The 16,118-nt window shown below is 40.1% G+C and overlaps 1 protein-coding gene across 1 annotated transcript in view; it reads right to left on the reverse strand.

Annotated features, from left to right (window-relative positions):
- akt3a (v-akt murine thymoma viral oncogene homolog 3a) overlaps nt 1-16,118 on the reverse strand; it is a gene marked incomplete at its 5' end in the record, with an annotated part of 68,738 nt that overhangs the window by 23,620 nt on the left and 29,000 nt on the right. The window contains 2 exon segments of the mRNA XM_014032288.1: nt 1,882-1,993; nt 5,356-5,481. Of these exon segments, the coding sequence (XP_013887742.1) occupies nt 1,882-1,993; nt 5,356-5,481 (238 nt within the window).

Raw genomic sequence — 16,118 nt, forward strand, 5'->3', positions numbered from 1 at the left:
AGATTTTTATGAAACTAGTTTTATTTATTTATTTATTTATTTATTTACTTACTTATTTTGCTTTTTAACTTTATTTTGAAACTTTTCCTTGTCCAGTGTTAACTCTCTGCTATGCCACCAAGGCTAAACTGAAGAGAATCAAACTCTGATATTCAAAACTTTGCACCAAAAAAATTCTAATTTAAGATCTAAACTAATAAAAAATACATTTCCCTGAAGCGAGACCTGAAGAAATCATAATAATGAAACATGTTTGACTCATAAATGGTCACCTCTGTGTTTTCTGTTTGTTTTGAGTCCATATGTTTCCTTGAGGGCTTTAGAGAAACATTCATCTGAACCTAAACAGAGAAGTAAAGTTTCAAGATCTAAACCCCTTTCTTCTGCAAAGACTTCTAAATGTGCCCTACACGCTCAAAAACAAGGGCAAACTCGAGTTCTTATTCACAACAGTGGAGCATTTTGATTTGTGGCACATGTGATGTGTGTGTGTGTGTGTGTGTAGCTGCGTGAAAAGCAATGGGAACTCTCTCAAGGTCAGGCAGCAGATAAATGCTCTTTCTCGGTTAAAGTGTCTTTTGTATAATGAGCCTCTTTTTCTCCTTTTTTTCTCCTTTTGCTAATGAGAGATAATGGGCCTGCCTACAGTCGGGCACCGCGCCAACACGTGCCACCCTCTCTGCACACGGCTGGGGCTGTGGTAGCTGGAGGCCTGCCAGCCACGGTACAGTACAACACATACAGTAACACACAGTTGCGGCAAAACACACTCCTCTCCAAACAAGCTCCAACTTCTTACGCTTCGGTTCGGCTGGATGTGTGCAAACACCTCGCGACAAAAACATCTGGAGCTCTCGCAGTCGTCCGCTGCTGGATTCGCGCGATATTTACACGTTTCAATCTAATTATTAAAAAGTTATGAAGTGCCTTTCAACTCTCAAATGCTGATTTGATTATCTAGAGGCAAAAACTACTACAAAAGCACTTTATAACACAGACAAAGTTGGACAGACAGCTGCAACCCACACACACGCACACACACCAACATACACGCAACCTCAAAGAATGCACAGAAGCATCTGTGGTCTTCTGGGCAAAGCTGTTCATTTTCTGGAGATAAACACCTCAGCTCCTCAGAAAGGAGCCGAGCAGCTGGAGAATTTATGCCAACACCACTTGAAAGGTCTTCTTTCCACTCTGTCTCTCTCGCAGACACCAAAAAGGAACAAACTCTCTACAGTAAAGCCCTTCATATACATATCTCTGCTCCTAATGATACTTTTAGGGAATATCATATTTACCCTACATGTTGTAGCTCAGGCCATTTAAAACCTTCATCAATCTGACGGATTATTTTCTTTCTTTTAGTTTTTATTTTAGCTTCTTGTCATAAAATTTCTAATAGCAAATCTCATCTAAAAATCAAAACCAGTTTTTCTCAAGTTTTTTTTAACAGAGGACTAACTTTTCAAACATTTCAGAGATCTAACTGAACTGACATTTTTTTCCTCATCCAAACTTCTGCCCTGAGAGAAAAACAAAGTTAGCAGAAACAGACAGAATAAACTTATGGAACTTTCTCTGTGTGTATTTATTTGTTAATCATTAACTCTTGATTGGAATCCGGATTGAATTTTGAGTCAGAATCAATACATGAAACTTATTTGTGGAAATTTAAAGAGATTGCATGAGCCTGGTTCACACTGTGTGATTTTTTTGGTCTTTCTACACAATCGGTAAATGTCACATTGTGCTCAAGAGTCTGAAACCTTTAAAAGAACCTACGTTTCGCTGCACAACACATGATTTTCAGAGATGCTGAAAATCCCACAGTGTGAACCCGGCCTACATCCCGCAGGCTGAATCTGTACAGGAACTAACCGTTCTTCAGGTGAGTCCACGTGGAAGGTCCTCTCGATGACAGTGGTCCACTGAAGGCAGCGAATGATGAAGGTGTTCGGCTTTGGCCTCTCGGTCTTCATCAGCTGACATTCTGAAACAGGCCATGTCTTTACAGAAAAACTGAAGCAACTAGTTCACATTAAACTACACAAAAATTGTTTAAAAAAATCAGAAGACAACTTAGAAGTTTCAGTTCATTAAGAATCTAATATGTTTTGTTTTCCTCCTTATGGCCAGCTGGAATGAAAGGTGGATGATCATGTATTCTCCTGTGTAATCTGTGTCATCAACTTTTAAAATCAGTCTGTTTTAAGATGACTGCCACAACTAATCAACTGTCCCAAACCCAAAAATGGATTTAACAGCCAATTTTCATGATATTAAGCTCAAATACGATAACTTTGCTTAAAACTTTAATATGCAACGTTGCTGCAGAAATGCATTCCATGATTAATTTTTTATGCATTATTTTCTAATTTGCATTGTCACACAGATAAAATGTAATTTTTTCTTTTGCCTTGTAAAGAAAATCATCTTTAACACAAAAACCTGAATGAAAACAAAAGAAGAAGACATTCTAACATGACGAGGCAAAGACTGCTCAGGTCCTACGTCTGGTTTTGCGATTTGGAACTGTGCATGACCACTCCTATTTTTGTCATTTTTGTTTATATTATTACAAACTGTTAACTTTTCCTGCTGTTAACAGGTCACAAAGTTTGCCTGCTCTAAGAAGGTTTACAGGGATACAGTGTAGTCTGTGTCAAACACGCAGTTCAAATTTTACAGTGTTGGTGTAAAAACAGGCAAAGACTTCAATAACTTAAAAAAAAAGGCTGCTTTCTTGTGCCAAGGGATATTAAGTGTTGCATCGCACATGCATCTGGTGACTCTCCGACGAGACACACTCCTATGAAAACAGGCGACGTGGTAGGCCGTTATTACACAAATGCATAATACGGTACACAAAGGCAGAAACGAAAGCACACACGGCCAGATGGGGCTGTGAGCTCGCTGTGGGAAAGGATGCATCTTCATTGTCCCTCAGCAAGGCTCTGCAGTTATGGAGGACGAGGACCGATGTGAAACAGCATTATGATCCGTCTTCTGGCCTCGCATCTGGTTTACATTCATCACCCTCTGCTTCCTCTCCTCTGTCCATCACTTCCTCCATCCTCAGCCATCCTTCCCTCCAGTTTCTTTCTGTTTAAGTGGTGCGGCGCAGCGTGTCACTGCTCAGCCTAAATATAGACAGGAAGGTTAATGGCGAAACTACCCAGTCCGTGCGCACGGCGCTGCCTTCGATGTAAACACATACGAGGCACTTGCTACCTGACTCGTGAACAGAACCCCGCTGCGCCGCCAGAAAACAAGGTCATACTATTGTTGATGCCAAATAACGCTCACGTTCTCACATGGACACACACAAGCGTAAAAGTGAACTTTGAATGTTAGCTGAAATAGGGTTGTTTGCCACAGCAGGCGATTGTGAGATCTGTGTAGCAGTTTAATGGGTGTATAAGTGTGTGTGTGTGTGTCAAGCTTGTATGTATGAGTCCCTCTGCAGGGAACAGGCCTGTACCATCTCTGTTCCATCTGACCACTTCTGTTCTGCACACACACATAGACACACACACAAACAAACACACACACACCACCTGGCCTCCCAGCTTTGGGCAACAGATGTGGCAGTGGCGGTGCTGTGCCAAGCAGCCGGGGCCGGATGTATGGCCTGGCTTGTCCTCCTTGCAAACTCTTTTCCTCTTCCTCCTCCGATCTGGTCTTCACCTCCTCCTCTCTGTCTGCTCCTTCCCTCTCCAACACACCTCATCTGCAACAACCTCACCTCTCTCCATCCATCTCATCTCTCCTCTTTCTCATCCCCCTCACTTGTAGTTCTTTTTGAACCCCTGTGTTTCCTTCTCTCCTCCTCCATCCTTCATTAAAACCTTTTGAACAATTTCTTCCAAAGAATCAGTTGGTATTCTCTCATTTTCTGCTTTGGCGCTCGTCTCCTGTCCTGCTTTAACACTAACGTGGACCTTTTACACACTGCTTCCTCAAAGCCATGAGATTTGAACTGACTGAGCATGTTTAGTTTAATTTTGATTAATTTGAAGACAATGATAGCAYTCAAAAATCAGAGATCCTAAGCTGTGTTAGGCTGTTAACTGTGAATGTAAGCATGCAGTGACATCTGCACCGGCTTAGTGCCTCTCTGATTACCATCAGAAAACATAGATATGTAATCACAGAGAGGATTAAACTACTGTGATATTCTGAATACACATTAACACTTTGTAATATATCAGTGGATTCAAAAGAGATTTCAAATAACAAAAGTTCCAAAATAAAAAAAGTCTTGATTTGGGAACCATTAATAAAAACTCAAACAGTGCAATCTGTTGGTCTGACCTGCTTCATTTTTACTTCACAAATATGACATTAAATAAAAAAAARGTTTACTGTCAAATTAAAAACAGCACATCTTATTTCCCTCTTCTATAACAATAGAGTTTTAGCGTGTCTCCCATTTTATTTAAAGWTAAAACATCTGTGAGGCAGTAACGCTTTTACGGACAATCTGCTTTTGCTGCAAGAAAGAACATTAAAACCAAGTGTGATTACGCAACAATCGGTTAATTGAACATGTCAAAGAGTGTGGAGGAGCTCGTTAACCAGGTGCTGACAGATGATATACTGATAAACTGTTAATTAGAGGCTGTAGTGAAGACTGCAGACGAATAATGACTGCTGTGGCTGTTGGAGGTTTTCCTCTGTGTGATGAAACGATAAGACGGGAGGCAGATCTGACATYGTTTGGCATTTCAGAAATGTGCGACAGCGAGGTGCCGATTCTCAACCAGCTGCGGTGGTTCTGCTACGAATTGAAAGGGCTGACTGTGGCAGCTGTACAGTAACTTTACAGCAATATATGAGCCTACAGAGAAGTCGATGACTTGGATAAAGTGTGGAGGAAATAGATGGTTCTGTAAACCTTTACAGTTTAAAGCATTTTAGCAGAAATACATGTTAATGGTTTCTAAATGAACATAAAATTAAATTTATGTTGTTTGGCAATGGTAGGGACATTTTAGATTTACCTCAAGTTAAATTGAGTTAAAATTGAAAGAATTTCTGAAACAAAACTTTAGTCGGGATTATAGATCATAAACTGATGGAAACCACATTTAGTTTTTATTCAAAATAAGTTATCTAAATCATTTAGTATTTTGTTTATAGTGTTAGAGACTCAATGTATGTGAAATGTTTCCATGTTTACATGTAATAAAACTTTTTCTCCAAACTGAAGTAGTTCAAAGCACCATTTTCAACAGGTAAGATGATATTTTGTTACTTTTCTACAGAACCGTACTTCTAAACTTCTGAAATGTAACAATTTAGTGCCAGAAACCTCTGGCATCATATGTAACAGTAGGTACAGCAACATACTTGCTACAGAGAAGTTATTTAGTGGGTAGGGCAGGTCTGCGTCCTGAGGTTTCTCTTTGTAGCCGATGAAAGATCCGTCTGTCTTCAGCAGGAAGTAACGAGGTCGCCAGTTCTTTATGTATTCACCTGCACAGAGACATGAACGCAAAGAGAGGAAGATGAGTTTGATATTTGGCGCACACACAACTGGAGCTCTGTTAAAGCAGGATCATGATGCGCAAAGCGTTCCCAGGGGTTAAAAGGATTAATCAGAATAATGTATGGAAAGTGGAATTAACAACAAAAATAACGATGTTGACGACTTTAAATACAGATTTGATTCCCTGGACAGTCAAGAGCTGCTAAACTGTCATCTGTTCCTAGGATATCGCACACACGTACACACACTGTGGTATTTACACAAACAGACACACAGCAGCTCGGCAGCTCCCATAATGCCTGCCAGATTCAGATCGGATTATTCTGTAAAAAATGAAAAAAACATGTTTACCAGCACAACACTCAAAGTGTCCATGCCAGAAACATCATCTGGCTGATACATGGGCAGATGCTGAGGTGGCGACCCTTCTTCCAAATACACACACACACACACACACACACACACACACACACACAAACCGCTGGTCACTGGCTAAAAACAGGAAGGACAGATGNCCATCCCTTGGGGGGCACTGGGAGGTTTTACCCAGCCAGGGCCTCCTGGCAGACCCGATGCACGCGCACGCACGCACGCACACACACACACACACACACACACAAACCGCTGGTCACTGGCTAAAAACAGGAAGGACAGATGAGAGATGAGATGAGGTGACATGAGACAAAACAAGATTACATACAAAAAAAATTACTCCTCTTAGACATCAACAACAAAAAATTARCATCTGCTGTGCAGTTGGTGACAGAGTGGTATCCAACAGGCTGMTGGAGCTGAAGTGGGACCACAATGTTTATTTTAGATGACCTGCTACAAGAATACACGAGCGTCAAACACTTSCCTATCACACTGGATAAAAACAACCTAAAGACATTATTTTTATGTCTGTGTGTGTTCAGGGGCAGAGCTAGACTTTTTTGAAAGGGGTGGCCAAGGTTTAAGGGGGCACATACAAATTAGGAAAGCTACTCTGGATTTGAATATTCAAGATGGCTGCCAACGATAATTTCCAAGGGCTATAACTCAGCTATTTTTTAGACATACTGAAATGAAATTTGGTGTGGTGGGAGGCATGATCACAAACATAATAGTGCAGTCACATCATAAATTTATAATGGCCGATACATGGCAGGACCMGTCAATGAAAAAGGCTGCTACAAGTAATCAACAAATACAAAAAACACAAATAAGGCTATAATTTGGTCAGTTGTACAAATGCATACATGTCAACCCCTTTGGACGTTTACCTGYATAAAGAGCCTCAAAAATCKGTATATTTTGCAAAAAATCCGTACAACTTGCACCCGCGATGCGTGTGCGCGCGGGGTGGGGGGGCTGTCGGCTGCGGACAAGACAGGAAAAAGAAAGGAGAGCGGAAAAAGTGCAGAACTTATTTCTAGCRGCAGAACAGGTTGGAAGATGGTTATTTGATTAATTTATTGTTTTTCCTTTATCGTCCTACAGGCTCTGATAAGTTAGATAAATTAGAAAATGAGGTTGTGAAAAAATCCATAAGATTGTTCTATACGTCCGTATAATTGACGTAAAATCCTTATAACTTACGGACAATCTGTACAACTTGACAACTTGACATGTATGCAAATAAAAGTTGTGGCTGTGGCGGAGTGGTTAGGGGAGATGTCCTGTAACTGGTGAGTTGACGGTTCAATCCCCGGTTCCAGCTGTTTCAGTTGTTCTGTCCTTGGCCAAGACACTTCAACCAACTTACCTATTGATGGTGGTCAGAGGGACTGATGGTGGTCAGAGGGTCCGTGGCGCTGGTGCATGGCAGCCCCGCCTCTGTCAGCATGCCCCAGGGCAGCTGTGGCTACAATGTAGCTTACCATCATCAGTGTGTGAATGTGTGTGTGAATGACCATAGTGTAAAGCAATTTGAGGTCCTTATGGGGCTTGATAAAAGTGCTACATAAGTTCAGTCCATTTGCCATAATGAGGTAAATGTTGGTGTGGTGGTAGCTGAGAGTCGTCTCCAACACCAGCTCTAACTGGATGATCAGGATCATTGTTCAAAACTGTTGCACGAGGGCAGGTGTCTAATAGATGCTCCATCAAGGTATGGTAGTTTTTACCTTTAGAAAAACCTACAGCAATATACAAAGACATAAAGAATCAACCATCATGCACATGCATGCATGTGCAAAACAACTCCTGACCAAACAACACACAAACACCTCAGTTTAATCTCTGATCACCTTGTTTCAGATAATTTGCTGGGAGAATGGAGCAGTTAGTGTATAAGTGTGTGTGTGTATTCTATTTGTGACATCCATTTAAAGCAGAAATGACAGCAGGCCGCGCTCGTTAACACGTTGCAGAAAAACACCTGCTCCGCTGAAGGAACCATGCGACTATGGGCCCTCGCCGGTACCTCTGGGTGCTGGTGGCGGCGGAGAGGCACGTGMGCATGTGTGTGTGTGTAGGTGACAGAGAGGTGCCGACTAGTACGAACCACCACACAGGGACACAGGGACGCGCAGAGAGACACTTAAAAATGCTGGTGGGTGCCAGAGCATCACTAGAACTACTGAATCACACCTCCCGGTCTATTTTTTTTTTCCTCGTCTTTTCACAAATCCTCCCACACTCTCTCCTGCTTTCCCATTTCCTTCTCCTGTTCTTTCAGAAACAAAGCATATTCTTTGGATCACTTGCTACTTATAAACAGAGTGCTGTGAGAGGGGTTGAACGAGAGGGGTGGAGAGAGACATAAGGATTGGGAAGAAAAAAGAGATTTGTAAAAGCGAGACTAAATAAAAAAAAGGCGACTGTGAGTAAACAGGAAGAGAACATCTCACTGGTTCTCAAGAAAAGGTAAAAAAAAAATGCTTAGTCTTCCTTGGAGGAGTGCACGTCGCCCGCTGCCTGCCAAGCCAGAATTTTAAACTAGGGATCAGAATACGTGTTGTGAATGATTTTCAACTACAATAAATTACAGCTCAATGTTTGGAAAACTGAGTGAGTTGTAGCCATTTTTGTGATTTTCCATGTTAACTGTCTGTGGCAGCCAACCTAAATCTTGCTCACTCTAAGAGTTAATAGAATAGGAATAAGAATAGGAATAGGAATAGAATAGAATAGGAATAGAATAGAATAGAAATGGCCTTTATTGTCCCGCCGAGCGGAAATTCAGGTGTTACAGCAGCATCAGTAGAGGTTCAYATGCTAGTTACTTTACAAACAATGGACAGTACACAAAAAACGAAATTAACATTGACTAGCAATGATACGACTACTAATAATAAAAGATATAATATAAAGAATTGTGTAAGAATAAAAATGATGTTTTGTTTTAGAGACAGTAGAGTATCAGAATCTGACATTAGGAATCAGAATTTGCCTATTTTCAGTGCAAAATAATCTCAACAGACTATTAACTGTAAAGTATCACAGTGCAGACAATAAACACAGATGTGCAATTACAGCAGAATTATTTTAAAACTTTAATCAGGTGTAGACGTACACCCATTTAATATTTTTGCAAGTTTTGGACTTTGCATTTTCCTCTTGAGTAGAAATGAATATCTACAAAATGAAGCGAATCCTATAAAAGGGTAAAATATTATGCTTATGCAATAAATGATGATGAGATTGTGTAAGAAACAAAATGATCAAACTTTTATGAAAATCTTTCAGCTCCACATTTCCTCACAGGTCTTCTAAGATTGTAGTTTTATTTTTATTTGTCAGTCCCAACAGTTTTATTTCACAAACTAATTTCAACTTAAATTCAACACTAAAACTCATCTGGAAAACAAAAATGTCTACTTGAAACTTAATTGCAAGGGAAAAAAAAGTGGAGATGGATTGACTGTCAAAATGGACGAGGCTGAGGAAAAAGTTGAACTGATAAAACTATTATAAACTGGCTGCAGTGACCGGCCCGCTGGTCCAAGTCCAGTCACTCCTGTGAGTCAGTTCTGAGACGATGTGTCCAACCAATGGAAGCCTGCGGTTGGCCACTTTATCCCTCAGCTGTCCAGTTTGACTGAAAACATTTAAGCAATCCTTATGGCCAGGCCTAGACCGAGAGAGTGTGTGAACGCAGTGATTTGGGGGGTGGGGGGCAGCCAGGGGTGGCACAGACGGAGAGAGGCGATGGACAGTTGTCCGCACACGCCGTTCCAAACAAACATAGCCGTGCGCGCGCTCACACACTAAAACAATTCTGCCCTGACCGTTCCAATCCTCCGTATGATCCAATGGTGTTCTGTCAAGCTATCCCGTCTTGGCCCTGCCTGTAATGAGTCCAGCGAGCTCTCCCACTCTGGACAGCTTGTCTGGGGAGCCACATGTCTCTACTTTGGACTGCTGGAGAAAAACAGAACAGCCGGTCTCCTTCCCACACCATCTCTCTCAGACTCCTCACTTCAGTTTCATTTAGTTTTTCTGCACAACTTTACTTTTCCCTTTAGGCCAATTAGACAATCCTGCACCACACAAAGCTTCAGATCACAGGAGTCAATTGTTTCTTGTTAGAACAACAGGATATCAGTAAAACAAAAGATAAAACAGATAAATGCTCAGCTATAAAGGCTTGAATCTTTTTTCGGGTAAATTCAGTTCATGTGGTTCAAATAAACATCTCTCTAAGTTCCATCCTAATTAGTTTCATTTCACGACTGTTGAATTAAATCAGATGTAAAAAAAAAAATTCTACACATTTAATAACACTTCAGATGTAAAAACATAGTAAAACAAAGAGGTGAACCCCATTTTGTTTTTGTATTTGTATGTGTCTGAGAGACCCGAAGAAAGTAACCGAGCCAGACTTTTTAGAAGTCATTTTGATTTTCTAGGAGAAATAAATCTTGCTGGCACATCCTCCAGTTGCAGCTTGTGGATTTAGCAGTAAGAGGCAGAGATGAATCAGCTGTGACTGCGTCTGTTCCAGGGTTTCTGATTGGAAATAGAACAATGCACACGCTAACTGTCACTCAATTAGCAGACCGATTAACTATTCACTTCAGGACAGAGGAGGGGGGGAATGAGAGTGATTTACAGAGAGGATAAGTAGGAGACAGGTGCAAATGGCAGGGCTGAACTTTAGCCAACAAAACCCGAATGAGACTCAGGAAATGCTCACAAAGGTTACAGTTATTAGACGTTTATGGTCTTTATGTTTTATATATTTTTAGCTTTTACAAAACGGGAACTGAGAATTGAATAACTTCACAACTATGCGAGCTCACCAGTCATTTGTTAATCAGCCCAAACAGGGATTTAATTTAATGCTTTGGCCGAGGCAGAAGCTGACATGCAGATGGTGCAATATAGAGCTGTGTGACTGGCTCCCAGGAAGCTGGAGAAGTGATGAGAGCTGCTGTACAGAAGTGAACAGAGGCGGGGATGAGGGTGGAGAAAAATAAAATATATTTCACCCACCCAAAGACAAATAGACCATATATTATATAAAAAATTAAACTCAAATGCAAAACCAACAGGAAATTCGCAATGAGACAAACAATAAAATAAAATACGCAGAATGATCACCCATAAATTCAGACTGTGCAAAGCTCAGAAAAGTTGTAAACACAGGTCTAATACTCTACAGACATCTGTTACAATAAAAAAAAAAGGCTCATAACAGTATGGCTGTATTTAAATGACAAACTGAAGTAAGGCTTTTGCCAGGCTTTTTTTTTCTAGCAGACCTCCTTCCCCTCACAACATAATCAGTGTCACTTAGTCAGACAAGGCCAAAGTAAAGATGTTTGACTATTGCACCCTTTAGGAAGAAAACTGTCATACCAGCACAAACACCTTATAATGATGATCCAGTGCACGCTGATGGGAGGTTTTTTTCAAACTCAAGAATCAAGTCCTCTCTCACTATTCAGCTCTCATTTTAAATATTCAGGGGTCAAAGGTAACAACTAGGCATGTAACAATTAACCAAGAATTGATTAATAATCGATTATAACTACAGATTTGTGATGACATTTTTATTTATTTTAAAGTTATATTCTGTTACAAGACAACAAAAAGAAACAGCTTGATACAAGAATGAAAATGCTGATATTAAAGGGAAAGAAACATATTTGGATATAAAATGGCTACAATTCATTTTGTAAAAAAGAAAAATGTATTTGTGAATTCAAATTTGATAAGTGAATCGAGGTTTGAGTGAATCGTTACATTCCTATCAACGTTTGTCTTAAGAAGAGGGTGGGAAGAAGACAAAAAAAAGGATTAACCTCTCTTTAAAATCATCAGCAGAAACTGGAAGAATATCACTTCATAACTTTCTATTGAAAAATAACTATTTGGTCTAGCAGTTTGCAGGTTGTTCTGTGTGACAACAGTACACAGTCAAACCAAGCAAAGGGTTTGTGCCAAAATGATTAACTGGCTGAGCTGTTTATAGTCAAAGTTCAGGACACCTCCAGACACAACAGTCGGCTTCATGAGTTGGTGTGTGCGTGATAATTAGCGCTCAACGGTTTATTAAAAGCACAAGAGGAAAGGTGAAAGTGAAAAAAAGGCAAAGATCTGTCCAACATCATCAGAAACTCAGGGTTTTAAGACGGTTAATGAAAGAGACAGGTCATTGTGGGCAGTCGAGAGGGCACTGCTTGAAGATGACATCTGCCTGCAACAGCAAGAATAGTTCACACTGTGTTGTTGAACAAGTCATCTGCCAAGATTCAAAATTGTCCAAAATGGTTTGAAGGAGAAAAACAACCCAAACAACGGAGTCAAAATACAATATTTTGAATTACGATTTGCTCTTTTGTTCCTGACCCCAACCCCGGCAGCCCTAACTCCGTCCTGCTCAGACATCTTAAGGCGAGTCCAGGCTCCTCAAAGCCAATCCACTTAAAGTGCATTAGTCTCATTATCACATTGGGACTAAAGTGGAGCTTGTGTGTGTGAGTGTGTGTGTGTAGGTGCATAAACGCTTTACAACAAAATCCCTGACAGTAGAAAGAGAAGGAGTTTCRTAAAAACATGTTTTTTTTACACTTACATAACAAGATAAAAACTATGTGAGTAGTAAGATTTAAAAGAAAAATCTAATAAATTCAGTTTGAAGCTGATGCTGTAGCTGGGTTTGAACATTCACTGCAGCACTGTGGAGATGAAGAAGAAGAAGTGAGGATGACGAAGAAGGCTGAGCGGGAGACAAACGAGGAAGGATGAAGAGGAGTGAGAGGAGGGCCTCGGTGTAAGCTGTTAAGGCCGTGACAGTGACAGAGAGCTGGGACGGGACAGGACAACCAGATTGAGTGGAAACCCAGGGGAGTGTGGCCATCCCTTGGGGGGCACTGGGAGGTTTTACCCAGCCAGGGCCTCCTGGCAGACCCGATGCACGCGCACGCACGCACGCACACACACACACACACTTGATGCTCCCTGCTCTCCCAGCTGGTGTAGACGGAGGTACTTACACACACAATGCATACTACCAACAGTCTTTAGAATAACAGTTGAGATTATTGGGTGACATTAAACATGTGTTTTTGTTTTATTTGTATTTTTCCATCTCTGTTTTTTTAAAATAAATACAGATTTATTTTCCTAGCTTACCATTTCCATGTTAATTTCTGTTGCAGTACCTCTATAATCCAGTAGATGGTGGTGGCTCCCTGGAGCATGCTGCTGTGACACAGAGATGGAAAGTGACTGACAGACAAGCTGCAGCCAAGACGCCTCACATCCTAATCCCCTTCTCAGCACTAGTGTGTGTCTCTGTGTGTGTCTCTGTGTGTGTGCACAATACAAGCAAAATGCTGCCCCTGTGTTTAGCTGTCTGCTTATGTGGGTGTGTCGTTCTTCTGCATTCAGTCATCTTACACCTGTGTCTGTGTGTGTCTTTCCGCTGTGCATGTATGATGATGAGGCAGGGTCTGTTACTTCATATAGCACAAGAGGATTAGTGTGGGGTGTTAGCATCTTAGCATCTTAGGTGGAGAGCTGCTGCTCAACACCACCTGTGCCAGACGGGAGGCTTTGGTTACCCAGCCAAACAGTGGGTGAAGGTCACCAAGCTGAGGGAACCCCACTCTTACCTTTTTTCCTTCCTATTAGCTCTTTTTAGAACCTCAGTGTAATTCATAGAAAAAAATGAAGGTAACAATACAGTATTTTCTTCTGTCACATTAAAAAACAGAATATAATGTAAAACAAATATTTAATTGAGAATAACCTGAAAAATCTTTCGACTTCCTTATATAAGACGTTTGTTAACTTGATAGCTCAGAGCTTAATCAATTTTAAAACCTTCTTTTTCACATTCATATCATTCAGTTGGGGTTTTTATAAACTGCAACTGCTATGTTTTGGTCTGAATTCCTCCTAATTGTACCTCCACGAGCCCCTCTTTCACCCCTTTTCTGAGGTGTGTCTCAGATCAACTCGTTTTTACACTGTCTCTTTAAATCCAAACTTCCAGAGCTGTTAATTCTAGTTTATTAGAGGGGTTTATTTACAAATTAATTAAAAGATGTCAACAAAGGAAGACTTGTCCATCCAGCCTTACATGTTGGAGGCCAAAGTCTGACCCAGAGCCAGAGGAGAATGGAGACCATGAAACTGTAGTTAGTAAGGCTATACATTATTTAGAAGTTCTGCTGTAAATACTGTGATATAATAGTTCGGAGAATGTCATAGAAAACAGAGAAAACTAAACTGGTTGAAAAATATGACCCAAACAGAATATATCTATGCAGCACTGGGAGGAACTAAATTCAAAATTTCTGCACTCATAGAGACTCCAAGTACAAAACAAAATGCATTTAACAGCTAAAAAAGTGAATTTTACATGATATATCCCATTTATGGAGTTTGTAAACACTAACAATTTTAGCCTGAAACGTTAGCTCAAAATGTGCAGTTTCACACTTGTTCTTTGTATTTACTAAATATTTTCCTGACAAACAATATTAGCTCTTTAATATAATTTATCACAAGGACATGAAAGAGAAGGGTATATATATATATATATACAGTATAGGGTGCAACAATACATTTATCAAACCGTTCAATACACATTATGTATCGAACAATATAGATTTTTACAATTTATTTTTATCAACTTGTCTTCTGAAGAAGCTCTGTGTTGAAGGCTCAGTGGATCTGTGTTCGACTACTCCACCAAGGCTGCACTGTCGAGCGCAGATCCAGAGAAACTTACTGCTTCAGCAACATTTACTGTTTTGAGGTTAAACAAATGTTCATAACTAATTTAAATAAATTACAAGTTAGGAAGGGCATGGAAATTTCTCTTTTTTCGTATCAAAAAATATTGAAGCATGAGATTTTAGTATTGAACTGAACCAAATCGTGTATAATTCAAACCTTTTGCTCGTTTTCTGTCTGGCACACAATAGTGATCGCCACACAATTAAATAAATGAAAAAAGCGGCTTCTGTCTTACATGGTAATCATCCTATGCTTTAAACTTTAAATCAAACTATAGTTGAAGAATAAAATAATTTGTACAGATCATGCCAAAAAGAATCATTTCATATTTGTTGTCTTACAAAAACCTATATGCAAAAAAAAAAAAGGTTCAGAGCACGCAGACTGGCCATTTAGAGCTGGAGGCTTATCAAACACAGAAACTCTTGTTTACATCTCTAGCTAATCCTATCAAGAATATTAAATACAGCTCAGTCAGAAAGTCTTTTCCCTGACATACAAACATCCATCAGACCTCCCACGCACAGCTACTAAAGCATACCATGGTATTGAAAAGACAAATACTGGTCTTTTTAGATGTTTTCTAGCATATTAAGAAGGTAAATAAAACAATCAGAGCGAACCAGAACAAAAACCTCCTTGCGTTTTAACATGTGATAACATTAGGAATGCCATGCTGTTTATGTTGAAAATGCAGTGAATCCAATGTGATTAGAAAACGCACAAAGAGCCAATGAGGTGGTTAAATTAAACTGCACKGATTGCTGCTATATTGCCACCCCCCTTCCCTCTCTTTTGGAAGGCTATGCATGTTGGCATCATTGATTTTTTTTATTTATTCTACATAACTGATGTCTATATTAAACAGAGTTTATGTTCCCAAAATGCTTTATATAGATTTGTAAACAGATTTATATGTTAAAATTAAAAGCAACAGGAGCGTCGCATAACACAAAAACCTGTTGACAAGACAACACTTCTGATCAAAGCATCTGCTTTTCTGCTACAAACATTTAGAAAACAACTTGTGTAATGAAGTTTGTCTACAAATAAATACTTTTAGTTAGACGATGTGTGAGACCATGTCGGGTTTTATTTTTATTCATCATTTTTCAATTCAATAATTGCTCACGGGAGTGCATTCTCTTCAGGTCCCCCCCATTTGACTCTGACAAAAATATTCAAATCCTCCTTCAGTTTCTCCAGCTCATTGGCTGTGAAACCATCCAATCAGAGGAACAGAGTGGCGCAGCTGGACAAATCAGTCAATGAGAGGAGCTGTCATCAGAAAACGAAGGGGTAGGTCAGGAGACAGACACAGCTGTCTAACTAGTGCCTACAACAGACAGGCAACATGGGGTGTATGCATATGTGAGTGTGTGTGTGTGTGTGTGTGTGTGTGTGTGTGTGTGTGTGTGTGTGTGTGTGTGTGTGTGTGTGTGTG

This window comes from Austrofundulus limnaeus, unplaced genomic scaffold, assembly GCF_001266775.1.
Source record: "Austrofundulus limnaeus strain Quisiro unplaced genomic scaffold, Austrofundulus_limnaeus-1.0 Scaffold0, whole genome shotgun sequence".
In the NCBI taxonomy this organism is placed as follows: Eukaryota; Metazoa; Chordata; class Actinopteri; order Cyprinodontiformes; family Rivulidae; genus Austrofundulus; species Austrofundulus limnaeus.